This window comes from Equus asinus, chromosome 3 (genome assembly GCF_041296235.1).
Source record: "Equus asinus isolate D_3611 breed Donkey chromosome 3, EquAss-T2T_v2, whole genome shotgun sequence".
In the NCBI taxonomy this organism is placed as follows: Eukaryota; Metazoa; Chordata; class Mammalia; order Perissodactyla; family Equidae; genus Equus; species Equus asinus.
In genome coordinates, this window is record NC_091792.1 from 91689968 (window position 1) to 91716721 (window position 26754).

General features: G+C 40.1%; 1 protein-coding gene and 1 long non-coding RNA gene across 4 annotated transcripts in view; one reads left to right on the forward strand and one right to left on the reverse strand.

Moving 5' to 3' along the window:
* LOC106831957 (uncharacterized) overlaps positions 1–15266 on the forward strand; it is a 35302-nt gene extending 20036 nt beyond the window's left edge. Inside the window, exons 3-4 of one of the 3 annotated variants that reach the window (XR_001398274.3) lie at positions 12968–13045; positions 13787–15266. This is a non-coding gene — a long non-coding RNA (uncharacterized lncRNA). Of the gene's footprint in view, positions 1–12967; positions 13184–13786 lie in introns of all 3 variants that reach the window. The other 2 variants (XR_011502144.1, XR_011502143.1) reach the window with 2 other exon arrangements.
* HERC6 (HECT and RLD domain containing E3 ubiquitin protein ligase family member 6) overlaps positions 1–26754 on the reverse strand; it is a 57351-nt gene that overhangs the window by 15737 nt on the left and 14860 nt on the right. The window contains exons 7-16 of the mRNA XM_044766303.2: positions 26519–26646; positions 25687–25823; positions 24677–24744; positions 19432–19553; positions 18574–18633; positions 15747–15840; positions 12392–12581; positions 9210–9364; positions 1590–1703; positions 1162–1269 (exon numbers count right to left, since the gene is read on the reverse strand). Coding sequence (XP_044622238.1) covers positions 1162–1269; positions 1590–1703; positions 9210–9364; positions 12392–12581; positions 15747–15840; positions 18574–18633; positions 19432–19553; positions 24677–24744; positions 25687–25823; positions 26519–26646 — 1176 coding nt within the window. The remainder of the gene's footprint in view (positions 1–1161; positions 1270–1589; positions 1704–9209; positions 9365–12391; positions 12582–15746; positions 15841–18573; positions 18634–19431; positions 19554–24676; positions 24745–25686; positions 25824–26518; positions 26647–26754) is intronic.

Genomic DNA, 26754 nt, shown 5'->3' on the forward strand with positions numbered 1-26754 from the left:
AGGAAGCCTCCCTGAGGAATGGCCTAGAAAACAAGCCTCAGCAATCAAAAAACGTTTGGAACATCTTTAGTATAATGTCTGGGGTGGGGTGAGCATTATATATACTTAACTGAGAACTAAGGCTGATGGTGATAAGACAGACAAAATAGCATGTAAATGTTATGTGGGAATAATACAACTGCCAGAAAAGGAGGAGAAGGGAGAGTCAGGGGAAAACAGAATAAACTAACTGATTGACTCACAGGCATTCTCTGGGAATAAAAGAGTATCAGTGGGGGCTTCCTAATTTAAGCAGATATGAAAATCTAAAGCCTAAAGCTAAGAACACAGAGTAACTAACCCTGGATTGAGGCAGAGAGGGAAGGGAGAGGGAGAGAGCAGTTACTAGATGTTTCAGTATTGCCCATAGTAGGAAAACAATATTATCTTTAAAAAGTGAGGACTCAGGCATTATATAATAATGAGAAACGCTATTAAAATTAAACTCAAGTATCATGATTAACCCATTCAAACAGGAAACGATCACAAAGCTTGGTAAAGCTCTGCATTGGTGAGAGTGTGTGAAAGGGGCATTTTATACATTGCTGGTAGTAACGTAAATTGGTACAACTTCTAGGTACAGTGATTTGGCAACACTGAATAATTTAAAAGGATTACGCCTCATTCAGCTTTCCTGATTATATGATTGATTTTTCAAGGTAACCAAATGGTCCTGACTGATGAGGAAGAGTTCTTCTTTACAGAATTCCAGTTAGTAACTTTGGAAGGAATGATAAGATTAGAAATATCATCATTTTGCAAAATTTAAGCAAAACAGTGGATGAAATTATTAAATAAAAGGTTGATGGGAGACACTACAGTGGAAGAATCATGTGGTCACCACCTGAACCCACTGACGAATCTCAGCATGAACAAGAGTGAAGCAACCAGAAATAATGCACTGAAGTATGGAGAAGTGAAAAGAAATTAGGCCTGGGATTTGCTTTAAAATACTTCAGCACAAATAGTAACAACTACAAAAACAACAAAAGTGATAAATGAAGAAAGTGTGGCAAAATGTTGATGACTGCTGAAACTTTGTGATGGCATTCATTACACCTTTATCTCTATTTTGTATATGTTTGAAATGTTACATAATAAAAAAAAGTAAGGCATACATACCCGCATTTGTCTAATGGAATCAGCTTGTAATAATTTAATTTTGGACAGAAAATTAAAGATAAATGGAAAATCACTGAAAATAACAGGGCTGGGATTTTCTGGAGGTATCTAAAAAGTAAACAGAGATAACAGTTTTGATAATTAAAAGAAAAGAAAATCTCCATTTCTTTATCTTATCACCTTAAATTATCTCCCTCTGTACTATTTTGGGATCTGTTTTTAAGAATCCATATTACCCAGAAACAAATTTCTAAGAAAATGCATTTGTTTTGTGAGTGAAAGATGTTTAAGTTTTCAATGATCATCTAATTTAGCAAATCCAACATTTCCATGAGGAAATTTTCAAATCTTGGTTTATCAAAGAGATACTACTAATGTGTCCCCCTTTAAAGTATGAAAATTTTCAGAAGTAAAAATGTTCTTCTTACCAGGTTGTTATCCCTTAAGAACACTCTTCTTCTATCTTCATAAAAGTTCAAAAAATAGGAGAGCTCATTTATGTTGAAAGTATTTTCTGGTAGTAGACATTTAGCTTTATTTACCTTAAAGAGAATATGACCTGTGAATTTCATTTTCTATTAATAAATGATTTAATCTACTTTTTAAATATATGGCTATTATACAGATAATTAGAAAGAGCACTATAAACCCAAAACATTTGTCAATGATGAAATAGACTTGTATAAATCTTCCATTTTTTGATCTATAATGTCTCCAATTTTCATAAATATTGTAAAAGATATAAGATGTTGGCAGTGGAGATTAGTAAACCAATTCTTAGGGCACAGGTTTACTGGAAACAGTTTCTAGATAGTGAGAATAAAAGCACCATAAAAATTCAAGGTTTTTTTGACAAATTCAGCACTTTCTCCATGAATTAATGAATATTAATTTAGCACTTGCTATTTGTCAGGCATGGGACAAAGCATAAGCTGAAAACTGTCCTGGCTTACACATAGCTTACTGTCTAGTATAGTAGTCAGCAAACTCTTAAATCCAAATAGTAGATATTTTGAGCTTGGGACCACACAGTCTCTTGTGCAACTGTTCAACCCTGACATTTTGTAGCACAAAACAGCCATAGGCAATATGTCAACAAGTGCATATGGATGTGTCCCAATAAAAACTTTTTTGGTGAGGAAGATTGGCACTGAGCTAACATCTGTTGCCAATCTTCCTCTTGTTTTTTTCTCCCCAAAGCCCCAGTGCATAGTTGTATATTGAAGTTGTAAGTCCTTGTTCTTCTATGTGGGACGCCGCCACAGCATGGCTTGATGAGCAGTGTGTAGGTCCATGCACAGGATCTGAACTGGTGAACTCTGGGCTGCTGAAGCAGAACGCGTGACCTTAACTACTATGTCGCTGGGCCGGCCCCCCCAATAAAACCTTATTTACCAAAACAGGAGACTGTCCCTGAGAGTAGATTGCCAACTCATGGTCTAGTAGGTAAAATCAACAAGTAATCTGGCCTCAAGGATACAGTTCCTGGAAAAGGACTTAAGGGGTTCAGGAAGGCTTCCCAGAGGAAGCGGTGCTAGAAAATCAACGATCTAAATAAGCCTCTGTCACATCAAATTAATCCAAGAGACAGAAGGCAGGAAATAAGAAATCTAAGAATATAAATTAAGGAAATTAAAAAAAACAGGTGTATAGGTGAGAAGATCAACAAATAAAAAGGTTGAGTCTTAAAAAAAACAAAACACTTCTTGGTAAGACTGATACAAAAAAAAAGAGCAAATAACCAATATCAGGAATGAAAAATGCAATAAAACTACAGATTGTGATGTATACTTTTTCTTATTGAAATATGTCCATTATAAAACATCTTCTTACATCCTCATAAAGTTTCTGACCTTTAAAATCCCCAATTATTTTATGCCAAACATTTCCCTTTTATATACTACTTTAAAAAAATATTTGACTCCTTATGATTCTTATTTGTCTTCTTAAGACTCCAATTGGCCATTCACAATAGCACCAAAAACAATAATACTTAGGAATAAATTTAACCAAGGAGGTGAAAGATCTGTATACAGAAAACTATAAGACTTTGATAAACGAAATTGAAAAAACACAAATAAATGGCAAGGTATTGCATGTTCATAGATTGGAAGGATTGTTATTGTTAAAAAGTCCATACTACCTCAAGCTACCTATAGATTCAATGTAATCCCTCTCAAAATTCCAGTGGCATTTTTCACAGAAATAGAAAAAAAATCCTGAAATTTGTATGGAACTACAAAAGTCCCCGAATAGTGAAAATCCTGAAAAGAAGAACAAAGCTGGAGGTATCACACTTCGTGATTTCAAACTATGCTACAAAGCTATAGTAATCAAAACAGTATGGTACTAGCATAAAAATAGACACATAGATCAATGGAACAGAATCAAGAGCCAGGGGCCAGCCCGGTGGCACAACAGTTGTGTGTCCATGTTCTGCTTCAGTGGCCCGGGGTTTGCCGGTTCGGATCCCGGGTACGGACATGGCACCGCTTGGCACGCCATGCTGTGGTAGGCGTACCACATATAAAGTAGAGGAAGATGGGCATGGATGTTAGCTCAGGGCCAGTCTTCCTCAGCGAAAAGAGGAGGATTGGCAGCAGTTAGCTCAGGGCTAATCTTCCTTAAAAAAAAAAAAAAAAGAATCAAGAACCAGAAATAAACACTTGCATATATGGTTAACTAATATTTGACAAGTGAGCCAAGAATACTCAATGGGCAAAGGATTATCTTCAATAAATGCAGTTGGGACAACTTGATAACCACATGCAAAAGAATGAAATTTGACCCTTATCTCACATGACTCAGAAAAATTAACTTGAAATGAATTAAAGACTTAAACATAAGATCTAAAACCATAAAACTCCTAGAAGAAAACATAGGGGGAAAACTCCTGGACATTGGTCTTGGCAATGATTTTTTTGGATATGAGACCCGAAGCACAAGCAACAAAAGCAAAAATAAATAAATGGGACTGTATCAAACTAAAAAGCTTCTGCACAACAAAAGAAACAATCAACAAAATGAAAAGGCAACCAATGGAAACAGAGAAAATATTTGTAAATCATATATCTGATAAGGGATTAATGTCCAAAATATATACAGAACTTATACAATGGAGCAAAAAACCAAACAATCCAATTAAAAATAATGGGCAAAGGAACTAAGCAGATACTTTTCCAAAGAAGATGTACAGATGGCCAACAGGTACATGAAAAGGTGCTCAACATCATCAATCATCAGGGAAATGCAAATCAAAACCACAATGAGATATCACCTCACACCTGTCAGAATGGCTATTCTCAAAAGACAAGAGATGATAAGTGTTGGTGAGGATGTGGAGAAAAGGGAACCCTGTGTATGTTGGTGGGAATGTAAACTGGTGCAGCCACTATGGAAAACAATATGGAGGCTCTTCAAAAAATTAAAAATAGAACTACCATATGATCCAGCAATCTCACTTCTGGGTATATATCCAAAGGAAATGAAATCACTATCTCGAAGAGCTATCTCCACCCCCATGTTCATTGCTGCATTATTTACAATAGCCAAGACAGGAAAACAACTTAAGCATCTATGGACACAGGAATGGATAAAGAAGATGTGGTATGTATATACACTGGACTATTATTCAGCCATGAGAAACAAGGAAATCCTGTTATTTGTGACAACATGGACAGACCTTTAGGACATTATACTAAGTGAAATAAGTCAAGACAGAGAAAGACAAATACTGTATGATATCACCTATATGTAGGATCTACAAAAGGCAAACTCATAGAAACATAGAGTAGAATGGTTGTTACTAGGGGTTGGAGGATGCGGGAAATGGGAAGATGTTGGTCCAAGGGTACAAACTTCCAGTTATGAGATGAATAAGTTCTGGGGATCTAATGTATAGCATGGTGACTGTAGTTAATACTGTACAGTCATGCATTGCTTAGGGGCAGGGATACATTCTGAAAAGGCACCATTACGTGATTTGGTTGTTGTGTGAACATCATAGAGTGTACTTACACGAGTAGTAGGCTACTATATACCTAAGCTATATGGTATAGCCTATCGCTCCTAGCCTCAAACCTGTATAGCACGATACTGTACTGAATACTGTAGGCAACTGTAACACAAAGGTATTTGGGTATCTAAACATATCTAAACAAAGAAAAGGTATAGTAAAAATACAGTGTAAAAGATAAAAATGGTACACCTGAGTAGGGCACTTACGATGAATGGAGCTTGCAGGAATGGAAGTTGCTCTGGGTGAGTGAGTGAGTGAGTGCTGAGTGAATGAGAAGGCCCAGGACATTAGTGGACACTACTGTAGACTTCATAAACACTGGACACTTAGGCTACACTAAATTCATTAAAAAAATATTTTCTTCACTAATAAATTAACCTTAGCTTACTATAACTTTTTTTTAAATTGCTTTTTCTCCCCCAAATCCCCCCAGCACATAGTTGTATATTTTAGTTGTGGGTCCTTCTAGTTGTGGCATGTGGGACGCCGCCTCAACATGGCCTGATGAGTGGTGCCGTGTCCGTGCCGAACCGGCGAAACCCTGGGCCACCGAAGCCGAGCGCACGAACTTAACCACTCAGCCATGGGGCCAGCCCCATTACTGTAACTTTTTACTTTATAAACTTTTTAATTTTTTTTAACTTTTTGACTCTTTTGTAATAACACTTAGCTTAAAATACAAACACATTGTACAGCTGTGCAAAGATATTTTCTTTCTTTATATGCTTATTCTGTAAGATTTTTCCACTTAAAAAAATCTTTTTCTTCACTTTTTAAACTTTTTTGTTAAAGACTGACGCAAACACACATTAGCCTAGGCCTACACAGGTTCAGGATCATCAATCTCACTGTCTTCCACTTCCACATCTTGTCCCACTGGAAGGTCTTCAGGGGTAATAACATGCATGGAGCCATCTCCTATAACAATGCCTTCTTCTGGAACACCTCTTGAAGGACCTGACCTGCCTGAGGCTCTTCCTGAGGAGATGTCACTCTTCAGAAATATGTCCATTGTGGTTTACTTGGTTTGTTTCCCTTTTTCACCATAGATTTGCTTGTAAACAGATAATGCAGCATGAACGTTCCTCTCTATTAATGAAAACCTTTCAGTCCTGGGGGCCATGTTTTAAAACTTTTCAAGGAGCTTGTTGAGGTCTGAAAAAGCATCTGCTAAACCTTTCACTGGGAATTATCTTGGGGGGTTCTTCTTCTTTTTCTTCTCTTGCAGTTTCCTTTTCTCTTCTCTCTTCTTTAACTATGCGTTCCTGTTCCAGTTCCAACAACTCCTCATTAGTCGATTCCTCCCTCAGGAACCACCTTTAAGAGCTCCTCAATTCATCTTTATCCACACCCAGGTTTAAGTTGTCTGCCCTCTCAACCAGAGCCTTGTTGATTTTTGCAACATCCTCATCCTTGGCAAATCCTTTGAAGTCATGGCTGAACTTCTTGAGTGTCTTCTTCCAGAGGCCAATCATACACTCCTTAGTGACATTACTACAAACCCAAGCAACATTCTTGATGCAGTCAAGATGTTGTCATCCTTCCAGAATTGCATCAGTGTTTTCTCAGTGTCTTCCTCAGTTGCAGCAATAACCTGGGCAAAAGGTCCCCCTCAATTAGTAGGCCTTAAAAGTTGCTGTAACTCCCTGATCCATTGGTTGGGTCAAAGAGGTAGTGTTTAGAGGGAAAAATACCACTCTGATATTGGGATGAAGATCACCAATAAAAGGAGAATGTCTGGGAGCATTATCAACAATAAGCAAAATCTTGAAAGGTATGTTATTCTCCAAAGAGTACTTCTCCATTTCGCTGGCATAGCAATTCAGGAGGGCAACTTGGTAAAGGAGCTGAGTCATCCATGACTTCTTACTGCTCCTGTAGTACACTGGCAGTGGGTGCTTATTGATATGCTTGAAGGCCCGGGGTTCTCAGATCACAAAGGGTTTCAATTTGTAGCCTGCAACATTGCCCCCAAGCAAGACTGTTATCTTGTCCTTAAAAGCCTTGAAACCTGGCATTGCCTTGGCCTCCTTTTGGATGGAAGTCCTTTCAGGCATCTGTTTCCAGAATAGGGAGGTTTCATCCATATTGAGTGTGTGCACTGGCAAGTAATTTGCCTCCACAATCAGCTTATCTAGAGTTCCCAAAAATTCTTCAGCTGCCTTCACATCAGCACTCACAGACTCATCACTCACTTTCATATTATGCAATGAATAATGATTCTTGAATCCTTTAACCACCCAGAGCTAGTAGTCAATTTAACATTATAGTGGGGTCCACTCTTTTATTTCAACATCGTAAACAACATTTTTGTTTTGACCATGATCGTCATGGTGCTGAGAGGGATATGCTTCTGTGTCTGGTCTTCATCTAGGTCATAAGAAGTTTCTCCATGTCTGCTATAGGCCCTTGTCAAACTTTTGTTTGTCTCATTGCCCTCAGTAAAGCATATCCTTTAACAGCTTCCATCACTTTGTTCTTGTTCTTTGAGCGTGTAGCTATGGTCGAATGGGACATGCCTGACTGGTGAGCAATAACCGTCACTGATTTTCCACCTTTGCAGTCCTTAATCACTTTTAATTTTGTTTCCAGGTCAGGCACTCAACGTGGCCTCCTACTGGCAGCATTAGCAGTGGATTTTGTACTCTTAGGAGCCATGATGAACAAAATAACAAAATAACTTGAGATTAAATCAAGCATAAGAGAAAATGATGCGATCAAGAGACAGTAAACATGAGATGTATGAAGTGCTGCCAGCGTAACATGGCATAGTTCACAGTGAACTTTTTCTTATAAGTAGAAAGAGTACACTCTAAAGTAATGATAAAAAATATAGTATAGTAAATATATAAAACAGTAACACAGTTGTTTGTCATCATTATCAAGTATTGTGTACTGTACATAATTATATGTGCTATATGTACGTGTATTGCCTATGATGTCACTAGGCAATAGGAATTTTTCAGCTCCATCATAATCTTATGGGACCACCATCGTACATGCAGTCCGTTGTTGACCAAGATATGGTTATGTGGCACATGACTGTACTATATCCTTGAAAGTTGCTAAGAGAGTAGATCTTCAGTGTACTCACCACAGTATAGAAATGGTAATTATGTGAGGTGATGGACATGTTGGCTAAAGCTATAGCGGTGATCATTTTTTTTTTAAAGATTGGCACCCGAGCTAACAACTGTTGCCAATCATCTTCTTTTTTTTTTTTCTGCTTTATCTCTCCAAACCACCCCCCCCCAGTACATAGTTGTAAATCTTAGTTGCAGGTCCTTCTAGTTGTGGGATGTGGGATGCCGCCTCAACGTGGCCTGATGAGCGGTGCCATGTCTGCCCCCAGGATCCAAACCCTGGGCCGCCACAGCGGAGTGCGCAAACTTAACCACTTGGCCACAGAGCTGGCCCCAGTGGTAATCATTTTGTAATGTATGAGGGTATCAAATCAGCACATTGCACACCTTAAACTTACGCGATGTTATATGTCAATTATATCTCAATAAAGCTGGGGCGTTAGAAATATCAGTACATTAGTACTTCTGAAAAGCACTAACTTTTGTACATAATATTTTCTCCTTTTGAGATTGATACTTGTGAAATTTGATTGCCATTTAGCAATTTACATTTGTAAAAGCATCTTATTTTAGCTAATTATTTTTTAATTGAACAATACCAATTTAATTCTGCTCTTTTATTTAAAATGCTCCTGCTCCTCCCTATCCCCCAACAATCATTGGTTTATTAGTAGCCTTACCTTAGGTTCCTTCTAGATTATGTTGTTTAACGAAAATGCTGAATCATTCTCATGTTTGAGTATTTGTGCATCTAATATATTACATATACTATATTCCTCCAAGTCTATCCAGTTAGCAAAACAAGCAAAATTTTGAATTATTAAGGGCTGAATACAATATTTTCTTTCTGTTGTGGAAAACAACACAAAATAAGACTCCAACTGACTGAGACCTAAGGGATTAGGATTGAGTAAATGGTAGGTACATCCCTTTAGATGAAGGCTTACCTTATACACTTTTTTCATCACTTCTAGAAGAGCTTTAACACTGCAGTGAGTCTGACTGGTTTCAACCCAACAATGTATTTGACAGATGATGGCAGTTTTAAGCATCTGGACCAGTGTGTTGAGAGAAGATTCTTGCAAAGATGCCCAACACTGCTCTGAGGGGTGTAAAATCAGCCATGATAAATATGCACCCCCCACAAAAATCCCTCAGTTTCTACTGGGTTCTTTAACTTAAGAAATAGATCATATTTTTCATTTCTGATAGCATAACCCATAAAATGTCTTTTCCACAGATATCATCCTGAACAACACTTATTACTCACATGTGGAAAAAAAAATTTTTCCCTTATTAAGTATCATTGGAATTAAAAGCTCAAATTCAGGACTCTGAAGAAATTTGTTGATAGTTCATATTTATGCTTGATTACTTGATTGATTTCATGATTTTCAAACTCAAAATTCTACAGGGTATCTATAAAGTCGGAAAACATACGTAGGTGAATACTCACACAACATAATGTCATCAGGGACATTTTCAATCTGTAAAAAGTAAAATATTATCTATGTTTTCAGACTTTATGAACACCTATTATGCATATATTTTTAAATTAGCTCAATAACAATATTTTAATGTTACTGAGGTTACAACCTGGATTTTTGTACCTTTAAAGGACAATTCTCAGAAAATAAACCTATCAAATGTTAAAATACATTATCAAGCTAATATAATTAAAATAGTATGACCCAAATGCATGAAAGGCAAATCAGTGTAGCAGAGATTCCATAAGTGGACCCAGATACAAATGAGACTTTAGTATATGATAAAGATGGCATTGCATATTAGCGGGAATGAAACAGATCATTCAGTAAATATGTGGGGACAACTGGAAACTGATCCAGAAAAAAAGGAACTTTAATCAAGATAAACTCCATATGGAGCAAAGATTTAAACATAAAAATGAAACAATAAAAATTCTAGTAGGAGCATGGGAATTTTTTTTTTTTTGAGGAAGATTAGCCCTGAGCTAACATCTGCTGCCAGAGGAAAACTGGCTCTGAGCTAACATCCGTGCCCATCTTCCTCTGCTTTATATGTGGGATGCCTACCACAGCATAGCTTGCCAAATGATGCCATGTCAGGACCCAGGATTCGAACCAGCGAACTCTAGGCCACGAAAGCGGTGAACCCTGGGCCGCCAAAGTGGAACATGCAAACTTAACTGCTGCGCCACTGGGCCAGCCCTGGAAATTGTTTTTTTAATTTCAGAGTGAGGTAGATGTTTTGAAGTATGACCCAAACTCAGAAACCATGAAAGAAAATGTTAATATAGTAGGTTGCATAAAAATGTTTAAAAATAATTATGCATGATAAAAATACCACAAAGTAAAAAAGAAAAATAACCTAAAGAAAATATTTGCAACTCATATTATACATAAAGGATTAATTGCCTCAATAGTTGAAAAGTTCCTAAATAAAAAAGAGAAATACTAACAACAAATGGAAAAATGGTAAGAGGGAAGAACTCATAGTTCCCAGAATATGGTATATGAATGGAACTGAGATATAGGCAAAACAACACAACCTCATTCATAATGAGAAAATTCAAATTCAAATTAAGAGATTCTTTTTTCAGAATGACAAAACCCAAAGTTTGATAATAATGTAGAAAAGTGTGTGGGCTGATGCTCTCATATTTGTTGATGAAGTGTAAACTGGTTCATCCTCTGTCAGGGTTGCCATGTTGCCCAACGCCAGGCGTGCAATTTACTTATATAGTGAAAATGGTGACCCCTTAAAGTTGAGCAACCTGGTGGCCTTGACTTCTGCGGAGGGTCATTTGGCAAAATCTCTCAAAATTTTAAATGCAGATACAATTTGACCCAGTAGTTTTGCTGTCTGGAATTTTTCCTGTGTGTGAAAATATATACATGTACAAAGAAATGCATGTTAGCACTGTTATAATAACAAAAGTTTAGAAACAACTATTTGTAGTATATCCTCCCAATAGAATGCTATTCAGCCATTAAATGAAATGAGGCAATTCTAGCGGTCCTATAACAGAATGATCTCCATGATATACTTTGTTTTTAAAGATTTTATTTTTCCTTTTTCTCCCCAAAGCCCCCCGCTACATAGTTGTGTATTTTTAGTTGTGGGTCCTTCTAGCTGTGGCATGTGGGATGCTGCCTCAGCATGGCGTGATGAGCAGTGCCATGTCCATGCCCAGGATTTGAACAGGTGGAACCTTGGGCCGCTGCAGCGGAGCATGCAAACTTAACCACTCGGCCACGGGGCCAGCCCCACCATGATATACTTTTAGTGGGAAAAAGCAAGTTGCCAAAGAATGTGAATAGTATGCTATCATTAAAAAAAAAAAAAAAGAGGGGGCCAGCCCTGTGGCCTAATGGTTCAAGTTCCATGTGCTCCACTTCGGTAGCCCAGGTTCACAGGTTCGGATCCTGGGCGCAGACCTACTCCATTCATCAGCCATGCTGTGGAGGCATCCCACATAGAAAATAGAGGAGGACTGGCATGGATGTTAGCTCAGGGTGAATCTTCCTCAACAAAAAATAAATAAATAAAGATCATTAAAAAAACCCAGAAAGAGTGCATTTCTATATGTTTTTATATATTTGGTATATCTTTCAAAGGTTACACAAGGAACTCTATTCTGTAACTGCTTTCTGGGAGGGGAACTGGGTGGCTTGTATTTCACTATATATATATATATATATATATATATATATATATATCTCCTTTGTCCCTTTTAAGCTTTGGATGTTGAACATTAGCTTAAAATTGTAAAGGACATGCCATAGTATTGAATAAAATAAAAAACAAGAACACAAGTTTTAACTGTTTTTTTCCATCACTTCTGGTCAAAACATCTGAAGTTTTAAAAGAACATGAGCAAAAAGTTTTAAAGTATGGATTTATCTTGACTGGATCCTCTATAGTTATTAAACTCTGATGTCAAAGCTATGTCCAAGTCTAAGAATTACACATGCGTTGTATGATAAATGATTATAATAGCTTTAGGTTAATCTTTGCAATAATTCACATGCCACTTACTCAAACATTTGTGTATTTTGAAATCTTCTATCCACAATTTGCCACAACTTCTACTTCAGACAGTGACTCTGTTGAGAGTCCAAAGTGACAAAAAAGTAATCAAACTTACTCAGGACTCGTAAAGACTGGTGATTCATATTACAAACAGCCTCTGCAAATGGCACCACCAGAATCGCCCAGTTTCTAGACTCATGCATCACAGGACATTCTGGGAGAAGAAGGAAAACTGATAATGCTTCTTGGTGTGGAGAACGATACGGAAGAGCTCTGAGCAGATTATCCCTGAGACATGTAGTTACCTGCCGTTGAAACAAGATCAGGGAAAGGCTCAGGATATATCAGATACAGTCATTGTGAGGAACAAGCTGTGGAGTTTCATTCCACCGTGTTCCAATTGGAATAATCATTTAGTTTTCCTGAAACCTACTGTTCAAACTCCATCACTCCTTGCATCCCAAATGCCCCTGAAGTACTATGTGAGAGCCATTCTCCCTATTTTATGCTGGGGGGCAGGAAGGAAATAAAAGTGAAATGACATGTGCACGGACGCACTGAGTGAATCATGGAGGTTGCTCAATGAGAAGGATCCGTCCCCAGATCTATCTGACCTAAAGTCTACCATGGCAGAGGCAATGCCATATGTTCACCTCACCAATCCCGTTTCCTCTTCCTCCTGGGCTCCTAGGAAGATGGCATTCCCAGCCTCCCCTGCAGTGAGGTGGAGCCATGTGACTGAGTTCCAGCTAACGGCATGTGAGTGAAGGTGACGTATGACACTTCCGGGCATGACCCTAGAACCTCTCGTGGGATCTTCTATACTCTCTTTCCTCATTTGCCAAACACAAAAGATCCACTGGAGGATTTCATGGCTCCAGGGTGTAGCGTTCCAGAAAGAAGGAGGGTGAGTCACTCCTGAATGAAGCTGTGCAGAGGTGGGAAGGGTGATATAACATGCCCCCCAAACAGGCCACTCTGGCAGGAGGATGGTTTTGAGCTAAGGCACGTATGACAAAGCAGACGTGGAAGGAGCTCTCTGGCCTCCCCTTGTCTACCTGAAAACAGAACATAAATTCCCCTTGTGAAGGGGTCCTTCTGCCCCCAACTTCCTGTACCAGGAAGGGGATATCAACCTTATTAGCAGAGATGAGCCGGCACTGAGAAAGAGTCTACACAAACAAACCTTACTAACTAGCCCTTATCTACCAGTAGTTTCTCCATATATTTGCCTTCCCACAATTTGCCACCCCAGAAGCTCAAAGTCCTTTTCCTTTGTCGTCTTACTTATCTAGCAAATTATTGTTCTTTGCTTAAGATGCTATATAAGCCCAAATTCTAACCACCCTTTAAGTCACTCATCACTACGTACTTCCATGTATATGTGGGAAGAACATGTTAATAAACTTCTGTTTTTCTCTTGTTAGTCTGTCTTTTCTCAGTGTAATTAAATGAATTACAATGAAACTAAAATGGGTAGAGGAAAAATAATTTTTTTCCTTCCCTACAGGTGCCCCCTATCTCAACTCTCATTGGACTATGATGTGAGAAGAAGCCTTTGTTGTGTTAAGCCACCGAGATTTGCAAGCTGTTTGTTACAACAGCTTATGTTGGAGGAGGCAATCAAGAGGATGTGACCATGGTTGGCCCTCAAGCTGAATCCTGGCACGGCACTCGGGGGCTCCTTACCCCTCCTCTTTCCTTGGAATGTACGCTCTGCCCACTGTTGCCACAGTGGGAACTGTTCCAAAGACACAGCCTGGAGAGGGTAGGGTGTGGCTGAGACCATGTGGATTGTGTACGTGACTAAACCCAGTTCAGGCCTCCCTGTAAGCTTTTAAGATTCTGGTGGGCAGGTACGGAGATATACCCATCTTGCAGCTGCCCAAGACAAGCCTCGTTTGTAAGTTCCCTTGCTTTTAAACCCACCACCTGCCAATCTGGAGTGGTCTGCCTCTTTCTTTGGTCTCTCCTTACCCTCCGTGTCTGGGGTCCAGCTTGTGAACCAACAACTTATTTATTCTAATAGATCTCAGTTACTCCTAACTACAGTATCTGCCTCTACATGTCATAAGGGGTAAGAAAGATGATCTATATAACAGTCAACTGTGAAGTACTGTATATTATTATTAGGACATTAATCTTCCTACAATTTATGTTTTCATATGTCCAGAAGAACGTGATTTCTGTGGAATGTAGGTGTATATGGGAAAACAGTGTCACAAAGTCAAAAAACTTTGAGAAAAAGAGGGTCAAAAAAACTAGATTTCTTTTGGTGTATGACATCACAGAATCTTTGATTTAATAATATGCATCATGACTCCATAATAATATGCAGTGTTCCCAAAGTTGTTTGCTAAGAACCCTTTGTCCTGGAGCCTTCTGTGAAACTAAATGTTCCTTGGAACTCAGAGTGGGAATAGCACTCCTAGGTATCTCCCATATCAGCTAAATAAATTTATTTAAAAAATATAATGGTAATATTTACTATTCTTCTTCATCTTGAAAATAAAAATATAGTAGCTACTGCATATTAAGGAACACTCTCCCCCTTTCCCTCCCAAATGTAGAGACCCAAAATTGTATAAAGATGACTTTAAACTGAAGACATCTGAGATACAGCTGATGCATAAAGACGTCTTCAGGGTCCCCCCATCTGACTAAAGGCAGAGCCTTCCGAGAGGGAGGCAGCTACAGATGCCCTCTGGGTGGGGGAGCCTCACTGCCGGGAAGAAGGCCGGCCACTTCCAGTTGGATGAGAAATTGCATAGACAAACACGATCACAAGCTATCATATGTTCCATTTGTCCCTCTAAAAGCCCACTGTCTCCCAAAAAAGGCCATTTGTTTTCCCACAGAAGCCCTCTCGCCTCCCTCCCTTTTCTCTATTAAGTTGGGCTCCATACCCTCATCCCCAGCTGTTCAGGGAGCCCTTTCATCTGAATGCTCCTGTGTGCACGTGAATAAAACTTGTTTTCTTTTCTCCTGTTAATCTGTCTACTGTTAATTCGAACGCCCCCAAACACATGAACCTAAATTGCTAGAGGGTAAGATTTCCTCCCAACACAACCCAGGATCACAAAACATTAAACTAGAATAGACCGTAAAGATGAACTCAACTTACAGGTAAAGAAAATGTGACCCAAACAGGGTAAGGGAGGAATCAGGAGCAAATTCATCTCAAAATAGAGAATGGGCTTTTCAGGCTCCCTTTTCATAGGTTCTTTACCTCTCAAGCATTGGTTTTCTCACATTAAAAATAAAAATATATCTACTGTACACTTAAGCATTCAATAAGAAATGCCAGCACCTAGTAGCGTCTGGAATATAGTGACCGCATAATAAACACTAGTCCCCTCCCCTATCATTCTTCCCTCTCAGTCAGCTCCCAACAAAATTAAACTGCAACCATATTGGTTCCTGTAAAGAAATTCTATTGCACTGTTTCTCAAGTAAATATTGGCTATTACCATGAGAGAAATCCATTCCTTTTTTGTTAACTTCTTGAAGGTATCTCTTGCCATTTCTAAGTCCACATCAATGGAAATCGTTTCTCCAGATTCTCTTTGGATACAAGAAATGCAAAAAAAAAACCACATAAACAGATGGAAAGGAATATTTCTAAACTTCCTATATCATGAAGTATTGTTTTATTTTATACTATATATCAGATATAAACTTTTTCCTTACAGCTTGCCTCCTTTCAAAATAATTTACTTGGCACAAAAAAAATTATGAAATTTATGTTCTCCTAAAAGAGAGTAGTTAATCATTTATTATCTCTACAGTAGCTACAGCAAGTTTGGGCTGCAGTAATAGCAAAATTCTACATGCTGCGTCTGAGTACGGAAACAATTTATCCCCATGCTCAGCCTGCACACTGAGAACTGAAACTACCCTCCCCCTACATACCTTACCATCTATATTTCCATTACTTTGGGATTCCACTGTTTTAGCATGACTTTACTCTTCCCAAAGTCTCTTGCTCAGGCAAATGGCTTGATAATTCTTTATAGGAACATCCCAAAAAGACTCATTAATTCTTCAATAGAAGGCATCAAGACAGTTTATACCCTAAAATCTTTGAATCTCATCTCAAAATCCTTACCTTGCTGTTTCCATCCATTCTGGATCATTGTATCTGTCTCCAATCCCAATCAAGCCTCAAACCCTCCCCCAGACTCTGCGCCCCCCTGGCCTTCGCCCTCAGAAATATTACCAAAGCTTTGTCTAGGTGTGGCCTTTCCCTGGGTTGTGTTGGTAATACTTGAGGAGCCTGCATTCTGCTGAACAAATTCTTTTTCTTTTTTGAGGAAGATTAGCCCTGAGCTAACATCTACCACCAATCCTCCTCTTTTTGCTGAGGAAGATTGGCCCTGAGCTAACATCTGTGCCCATCTTCCTCCACTTTATATGTGGGCCACCTGCCATAGCATGGCTTGACAAGCGGTGCGTAGGTCCACACCAGGGATCCAAACCGGCAAACCCTGGGCCACCAAAGCAGAGCACATGAACTTAACTGCTGTGCCACTGGGTTGGCCCCTGAAGAAATATTTTATGTTTGCTGGATTAACTGATCTATTTTAATATGAGAGTTAAAACAGTTGTGCATGTACTAAAACAGAGTACTATTGTAAATTGCCCTTTAAAATATATTCTCCTTTGCAGCCTTTGACATCTTAAGATCAAACCTTTAGGCTCATCACTCCTGGGAGGGGGGCATGGATACTTTCCCACTTTAGAAAGACAATATCTTGACATAGAAAAGATTCTCCTGTATGTGGTAAGGATAAGGATTAGCCTGAGGCCAGAGGGGGGAAGAAAGAGGATACACTGTGTGGAAGAGTCCCTCCTTTCCAGCCTGGAAGGATGGACGGCAAGAAGAGGAAGGCAAATGGGAGAGAAAGCAGGCAGAGGGAAGCAAAGCCCTGATTTCTCCTCTCCTGCCTTTGGCTGGGATATGTACCAATGAATAGGGATGCTTTGGGGGCTCTAGAAAGATACTGTCTCATGAGCCACCAGGGGGAAGCCGTGACATTTAGCTTCCCTGGGCTTCTCTGATTCCCAGCGAAGTTGCTGGACCCAGCAGTTCTTCCAGTCCCCGGGAGGGGTGACTGAACATGCAGCTGTGTTAAGAACCAAAGGGACTGACAACTGGGCTTTATGTAGGGACAAGGAATACCTGCAGTAGGGTTAAGAGAGTACCACCCAGCGGCCAGGAGGGGATCTAAGATGTGTCCAACTATCTTCTGAACCAGTGAGCCAACTTGAGGTCAAGTCAACAGGGAGGGATAGGACCCGACCTGGCGAAGGAGGACCGGAATGAGCTCCATCAGCTGCAGACACACCAGCAGGCGCTGGCCTCCAGAGAAGGCAGAGGCAGCCTGAGGGCACCTTTATGCTGCTATCCCCCCTCCCCTCCCTTATATCCTGTTTAATTAATTAAATAAGAGGCCATCACACTGACGTGGCTCTACTGCCATGGTGGCCTACGCAAGCCAACCAAAAGCGAAGCCTGGAACTACCTCAGAGTTAGAAAACTGAAATCTGAGGACAACCCATCACAAACAGCCAACTAGGCTTTCAGCTACAGTCAAATAATTTGCTTTCTTTGTTCCTGCACCTTCTCTCTCTGTCCTCCCCTGGCTCTGTGGGAGGAGCACTCCTAACACTTCCGATGTGGTGCTGCATGATTCGAATCGATGTTTGCTCAAGCTCTTAACATTTGAAATATGCCTCACTTTATCTCTTAACAGTTCCCAGGCACAGTATTGGAGAGCATAGAGGGAGGGGAAGAAATAGAAGACCAAACGTTGAGCATTTCACAAAGGAATTGTTTAAACTACTGGATCAGACCAAGTGTCAAACCAAACAGAAAAGTTAGATTTTCCTCTGCAGTAGTAAGACTAAAGATAAAATAAATAGGATGTATTTTCCTTATTGATCTCGCCAGAGTAAGAACTGCCAAGTGCAGTCTTGGCCTCTGAGGACTGCAGCCATGTTAGAATGAACTGATCACTCGCAGATACAAAGATCCCGAAGAAACGCTGTTCCTGCCAGTCAGATAACAGAGAAGGGCAGGCCGAGGAAGTGAACCATGTAAACGAGAAATGACAACTTACAGTGCTCTAAGAGAAAATTACACAATGGAAGAATTCTATCACAACCTATGGAGTGTTCTGTGTTGGATTTTTGATTCATAGATAACAAAATTCACAAATTAAAATGACTGACTCAAAACATTTGATTTTAAATATTCCCCAGTGTTTTAGGAGGTCAAGCTCATGTAAATATTACCTTTTCTTCAAAAAACTTGCAGTCAGACAAGCAGGTGATGAAAATATCAGGCTAATTTCACTGCAAAAGTAATAACATAGGGTTAAGTCGCAAAATACTATAAAGCATGGCTCCTTGTATCTTATGTCTGAATATACAACTGATGACATGGAATCATTATTATTCAACATAACTACGCTCCTAAGAGTCTTCTAAATTCGGGGTATACCTTGTGCATGTTACCGCTAAATCTCTTCATAAGGATTTGATCAAGTCATCTAGATTTAAATAAAACACAACTTTCTGAAAACAGAAGCTGATGGAGCTCCAAAGAATGAACTCTGAAGATATAAAAACAGTCCGCCTTAGTGAAGGCTTTGATTCACTTCACCTAGCAAGGTGGCTGGGAGAGTGCCCGTGCTTGTATACCTCTGTGAAGTAAACGCTGAGCGAATGAGCACAGCAATGACTTCCTCCAACTCAGAGGTGGTGGGAGCAAATCATGGGTAAAATGCAAATACCTTCACAGCAAAGCCAAACCCTCTTTTTTGTTTTTTTCTTTTTTTGAGGAAGATTAGCCCTAAGCTAACTGCTGCCAATCCTCCTCTTTTTCCTGAAGAAGACTGGCCCTGAGGTAACATCTGTGCCCATCTTCCTCTGCTTTCTGTGTGGGACGCCTATCACAGCATGGCTTGACAAGCAGTGCCATGTCTGCACCCAGAATCCGAACCGGTAAACCCCAGGCCACCAAAGTGGAACATGCGCACTTAACCGCTGAGCCACCCGGCCGGCCCCAAACCCTCTTTTTAATGTCTAAGATAAAACAACCGAGGCTTCAGAATAAATAGAAGTGGTTTATAATTTATCAGACAGAGCCACCTCTTAGCCACTTCATGTTCAGTGCTTCCTATTGTCACTGCCATCCATTTCTCTGTCAGGGACTGGTTCATTCGGCTTATTTCTGGCAGGGTTTTCTTGGAAACGCTTGAGGAGCTGGCATCCTTCAAGGAGGGAAAAAAGAAAAAGAACAATCAAGAAAACAAAACACACACGCATGCTGAGTGATAAATAACACAGTAAAGCTGGGGCACAGCAGGTGGACAGGCCCCGCCCTCTCGGACAGTGCGCTTTGCTGGAGCTTCGGCGTCAGGCTGGCCTGGCATCCCAACTCCTGGCCTTGACTGCTTTGCTTGGTCTGAGCCTTAGTTTTACCATTTAAAAAACAGGATAACACAAAACAACTGAAAACAAGGACTCAAACAGATACCTGTACGCCAATATTCATTTCAGTATCCCTCACAATAGCCAAAAAGATGGAAATAACCTGTGTCCACCAACAGCATCCACAGATGAATGTGGTATATACATACAATGGAATATTATTCAGCCATAAAAAGGAAGGAAATTCTGATATATGCAGCAATATGGATGAACTTTGAAAACATTAGGCTAAGTGAAATAAGCCAGATACAAAAGGACAAATATTGTATGGTTCCACTTATATGAAATAGGCAAATTCATAGTCAGAAAGTAGATTAGAGGTTACCTGGAGCTGGGGGTAGGGGGATGGGGAGTTATTATTTAATGGTTACAGAGTTTCTTTTTGGGGTGATGCAAAGATTTTGGAGATGGATAGTGTTGATGGTTGCATAACATTGTGAATGCAATTCGTGCTACTAAACTGTACACTTAAAAAATGGTTAAAATAGCAAATTTTATGTTATATATATATTTTACCACTATTAAAAAAATGAGATAATACCTACCTCAGTGGGCTCTTGTTAAGATTAAATGATATTAGGTAAACAAACCTATGGATTCGAGTAGGTGCTCAATAACTATTAGTTTCCTTCTCCCCTTTAATCACCCACAGACTTCTACTTTTCTATCAGTGGTTCTTAACTTTGGCATGCATCCGAATCACCTGGTGGTCTTGCTGGAGCATAGATTGCTGGGCCCATCCCCACAGTTTCTGATTCAGTAGGTCAGGGGTGGAGCTCAACACTTTGCATCTAGCAAAGTCCCCGGTGATGCTGACGCTGCTGGTTTGGGGAGCATACTTTGAGAACCCTGGTGTCTACTGAAACTAAATGGCTCAGCCAGAGATGTCGAAAATCACCGTGTAGAAAGAAAAATCTGTCTTTAATATAGTCTTCTGAAGACCTTAGTGCTCTGCTGCACATTATACCTATGCCTCCACTCAACTTGTTCTGTGTCAGGAAATTCTGCATCACTTTTGTTCATTGCTTAAATAAAGGGCTCTTGAAAAAGATGTGTAACCATGACTCCTAAAGTTCCCTTCAGCTTCTTGTTCTGAGTCCTGAGTGTCCCCTGTAGTTCAGTCCTGAGGAAGCTTTTCTTCCTCCTACATTCAAGGAAACTTAGAACAATGAGGTGCTCCCCACTGGCACCTACATACCATTTCTTCTACTTTCTTCTTCAAAATCCCAGCTCCTCTGAAGGGCATGACATCAGACTTTATCATCTGCCTCCTCTTCTTCTACAGTCATCTCCCAATGTCCTAGTCACCACCCTCAATCATTGAAAACTTGAGCATCTTGCTGACTGTCTTCCTCAAGCACCACCATGCCTGTCATTGTTCCTGTCATTCTTGGCAACTTCAGAATTGATGAACACAATCTATCTCCCACTTGGATCTCTCAATTCTTGATCTTATCTCCACTCTTTTCCTCTGCTCCACCTCAGCCACTGATGCCCTGGATCAGGGATTCTAAACTGACACTATTGACATTTTGGGTCAGAAAATTTTTTGTTGTGAGGGGCTGTTTTGTGCATTGTAGGATGTTCAGCAGCATCCCTGGCCTCTACTCATTAGATGGCAGTAGCTGCCACCCCAACACACACACCGCCCTCCCATCATGACAGCCTAAAATGTCTCCAGACATTGCCAAATGTTTCCTGGGGGGCAAAACCACTGCTGGTTGAAAGCCAGTGCCCTAGATACAGATGATACCTGTACTTGATAACCATCAATAATTGTTCCACCTTCTAAATTTCTGTTGGAAACATTCTCCTCTCTGATCATCATATACCATCTTTCTGATTTACTTACTTTAGAGTGGAACCCTCAGTCCAACATTCTTTGATGCTGGAACAAGTTACGACTTTTGAGACTGTTGGGATGCAATGAATGTGTTTTGCATGCAAGAAAGACATGAACTGCGTGGGGGCGGGGCCACAGGGGCAGAATCTTATGGTCTTTGTGTTCCCCTAAAATTCATGTTGAAACCTAACCCCCAATGCGATGATATTAGGAGGTGGGGCCTTTGGGAGCTGACTGAGTCATGAGGATGGAGCCTCCATGAACGGCATTAATGCCCTTATAAGAGACCCCAGAGAGAGCTCTCGCTCCTCCTACCCTGTCAGGGCATAGCGAGAAGACAACCATCCATAAACCAGGAAACGGTCGGTCCCTCACCAGACATCCAATGTGCCAGCGCCTTGATCCTGGACTTCCCAGCCTTCAGAACAGAGAGAAATAAATTTCTGTTGTTTATAAACCATTGAGTCTACACTTTTGTTATAGCAGCCCAAACAGGCTAAGACACTTATTTTAGAGTGGAACCCAGTCCAGCATTCTCTGAGGCCTGAGCTCTCCAATCCATTGACTCGATTGTTCACTGCCCATCACCCTTCTCCTGTCTTCCTGACCCGGCTTAGATTCCATGGTCAGCACTATAATCAGTCCTTTGCAAGCACCTCTAACTCTTCTGTCCCTTTCCTATTGTACTTACCTAGCAGAAGTCCATCTGTGGTTAAACTCAACTCTGATTAGTCCATAATGCAATCCAAACAGCTTAACATCACTGGAGAAAATCATCCAACTGTGCTGACTGATTTCACTTTACCTCTACGACCACAAATTTCAAACGGGCCTTCGAGACTGTTTAGTAATTTCCCATGACATTTGCTTTCTCCTTCTCTGAGACAACTATTGTACGCCTTCCTTTTATTCCCAAACCTGTAACACTCCTCTTCCACTTCACTCACTCGCCGATGGGGAGCAACCAGGCAGGAACTAATCACCTTCCGCCATCCACCTCCCCTTACCTGCCCTCTTCCTTATTGGAACGGAATACATATTTCTGCTCAAACGCCTCCATTCTGCATTGGATCCTGCTCTGCTCTCCTATTTGGGACATTGCTTCTGCAATTAATGGCTCTTTCTCATGCATCACCTATTTCTCCGTCTGAACTGGATGATTCTCACCAGCATACAAACATACTTACTATCACCTCTCTAAACAACAGCAAAACCCTCCCATAGCTCACAACAAATCTTCTCAGAACCATCGCAGTCATTGTCTCCACTTGCTCCCCTCTTATTCTGGGTCTACCCTACTCAGTCCAGTTTCATTCTTTCTCCCCAAAGATGATGTAATCTTAAGAAAGCAAAAACAAACTCTGTTCCTCTTACTTGACCTTTCAGTGCAAGGTGACAGAGCTGGCCAACTTCCTCCTTCTAGAAATACTTTCTTCTCTTGTTGTGATGAGCCACCCTCTCCTAACTTCCCCCTACCTCAGAGACTGGTCCTTCTCAGTCTCTTCTTCTGGCTCCTCCTCACTGCCTGACCTCTAAATGGGGAAGTCCTCAAGGCTGGATTTTGGCCCCCTTCTCATTTTTACTGTCTCTCTGGGTGACCTTTCATCCAGACCCCTGGATCTAAATACCATCTACAGCTTGATAATTACCATGTTTCTATTCTGGTGCTGACATCCTCCCTGAGCTCCAGATTCAGACATCCAACTAAGACTCTGAGGACATTTCAAGCTGACCCATCTCACATAACTGACCCCACCTCCCATTCCTGACTCCATCGCATATAACTCTTCACCCTTTTCTACCCAGCTCTGCCTGACTCGCCCTCTTTCTGTCCCTCACACAAGCTAAACTTATTCTCGCCCCAGGGCCCTTCTATGTGCAGTTCCCACTACCTGAAATGTTCTTTCCCTGGATCTAGGCATGGCTAAGATGTCTGCTCCAATGTCACGGCCTCTGCCAGGCCTTCCCTCACTGACATTTCTAAAGAAGCCCACCTCAGCAGTCTCAAATGACACATTTTGTATTCTTCAGAGCACTTGTCACTCTCTAACACAATCATATTTATTCTGCATTTACATGTTTATTGTCTGTCCTTCCCCGCAGAACCCAAAGGCCATGAATGAGGGCAACCTTGTCGGTACTGTTCACTGTTAGCCCAAGCACGAGGGCAGAGCCTGAGACACGGGAGGCCTCTGTTAACTGGCTGACTGAACGGCTATTACAGAGCAGCCAACTACATTCTCCTGACTATCCCCAGCACGGAAACCTTTCCTCTGACCACTTTCCGTCCCAGGGAATACAGTAAGAGTCTAGATGAGCGTCAAGTTTAAAACATTCCTGATAACAGAAAAAAGTACAAATTAGGAAAATCAGTATGCTTTTGTGTCCATGGCTACTGGTGTAAGCTTTGGGGCTAGACTGCCTAGGTTTGAATCCAGCTCTGCCACTTCTTAGCGGTGCAACTCTGGGGAAGTCCACCTCTCTCAGACTCAGTTGTTTCATCTGTAAAATGGGGGAAGTAATACCATCTGGAGTTGATCTGAGGATTAAACATGTGGATCCATCTGGTGTACTTTGGTGCCTAACGCCTGATGACTATAATTATCATTGGTCATTACTGTTATCATCATTAATATTATTTAATAATAAAAAGTTACTGTAAAAGCAATGAATTTGGATTTTGGGTCTCATGTGTTAGGAAGCCAAATGAGGAAATGAGAATTGCATAAAATTTTTAAAAAGCATTCTAGAGCCAGCCCTGATGGCCCAGTGGTTACAGTTTGGCACTCTCACCGCTTCGGCGGCCCAGGTTTGTTTCCCAGTTGTGGAACCAAACCACTCATCTGTCAGTAGCCATGCTGTGGCGGCAGCTCACATAGAACGTACTGGGGGACTTTGGGGAGAATAAATAAATAAATAAATAAAAAGCATTCTAACAGAGGATCTTACTATTTTAGTAAGAAATTTGAAGACATATGAATGATACAATGTTTCAAATACTGTTCTGAAATATAGAGGAAGAAAATGATTTTTAAAAGAAAGAGAAAGTATAATGGATACCTGAGAAGTTGTCACAAAGTTGGCATACGTTCCAGCAAAAATGTGTTTGACTTGAACATTCACAAGGTCTAAAAGAAAGTCATAAATCCATGCTTATGGTTTTTAGATGTAAAAAATATATCTTTTGTTATAAACCTAAAACTGCTCTAAAAAATAGTCTTTAAAAAAATCTGGTGTATTACCAAGCTAAATTTACTTATTTATTTGCAATTTATATTCTTCTAAACAGATTTTGACTACAAACAGCATAAAAGATTAATTTTGTGATATATTCATTTAGCTGAAAATTTAATTTTTCACGCACTTGCATAATGAAGCCAGGCTGCTGTGCTTTAGAAGAGGTTTGATTAAATACATAAAAGTGTATCATTCTGATGCTTAAGTAACCTATTTGGGATCTTCTTTTGTATGACCTCAGTCTTTAGAAATGATTACTAAGTACTCTAGGGATCACTGCAAAAGAAAAAATGCATATTATACAAATTAAAAGTAACAGTCCTACGAATGGATAAAGAAGATGTGGTATTTATACACGATGGACTACTACTCAGCCGTAAGAAATGACGAAATCCAGCCATTTGTGACAACATGGATGGACCTTGAGGGTATTATGCTGAGTGAAATAAGTCAGAGGGAGAAAGTCAAATACCATATGATCTCATTCATAAGTAGAAGATAAAAACGACCAAAAAAACCCCCACATAGCATTGGAGATTGGACTGGTGGTTACCATTGGGGAAGGGGGGAGGGGGGAGGGCAAAAGGGGTGATTAGGGTCACATGTGAGGGGATGCACTATAATTAGTGTTTGGGTGGTGAACATGATGTAATGTATCCAGAATTTGAAATATGATGTACATCCGAAAAAAATAAAAATTAAAAAAAAAAATAAAAGTAACAGTCCTAGAAGAACCCCAGTTCTAAGTACTCCTTTGAAAGGAAGCTGAATAATATTTCTCCTCCACTGGCATCAATTAACACAAAATCGTGAATTAGGGGGACCACTCATACCCTCAGCAGAGAGCAGGCAGCTGATGTCAAAGTTCTCTGTTTGGGCCTCCGGGTGAGTGGAGCTGCTTCTGCAACTTGGTCCACGACCAAAAGACACCACCTGACCAGTGGTGTAGACATATGCAAGGGTGTGATAACTGCAAAGAGAGAACACATTATAATGAAGACCAGGGTCATCATGCTTTTTGAAGAAGATGATGTTTCTTAACACAAAACAACAGGTTTATCTTACACTAAGCATGCAGGTCCCTGATCACAATGTCAGGGTTAGAGGCCACCAAACGATGTGGCTAAACAAATGGGAGGTAAGTATTAACTCATTACTAACCTTAAATATAGAATCTTATTGATGGGTCTTTACTATGGTTTCTATGCTTTGTGTTTTAAATGCAAGTACTTTTTTTGAGTTGGATAGATGATACTCAAAGTAGCCTCATAATTGCCTTATGAAAAAGTCTGAATATAAATGCAAACATATATCACCTTCTACAAGCATGAGATTAATTTTGTTTTATCAACTCAAGTGGATAAGCACCATTATTTTTGTTAAAAACTCACCACCCGCCCCCAAACCTAGTAAGGCGTCTATACACAGTAAACTTCCAATAAATTCTTATTAAATAAATAAAATGCCCAGGATAAAGAAAAAGTTGGAAAAATTAAACTATATTATTTGAAAGAAGTAAATTTTCAGAAAGGAAAATGATCTATAAAAAGAAAAGTCACATATTTGAGGGTTTTAAGGTGTGATAACATTTCATATGAGTCCGTTCTGAGTAATAAAATATAACACTTTCTACTCATGCTAAAAAACATTAATAAAGCCTATTACCTTCCACAATCTATCTGTGAAACTAGGCCATCAATTCTTTCCACGAGCTGTGGGCCTCTGTCCTGCGCACTGGGGCTGTGTCCCAGCTGTCCACAGCTGTTGTCTCCAAATGTGAACACTTTCCCATTCTGTTTAAAAAAGGAGGAATCAGAGTAATTTCAGGTCAAAAAATGTAACTAAAAGTTAAAGATTGGGCCAGCCCTGTGGCAGAGGGGTTGGGTTGGCAAGCTCTGCTT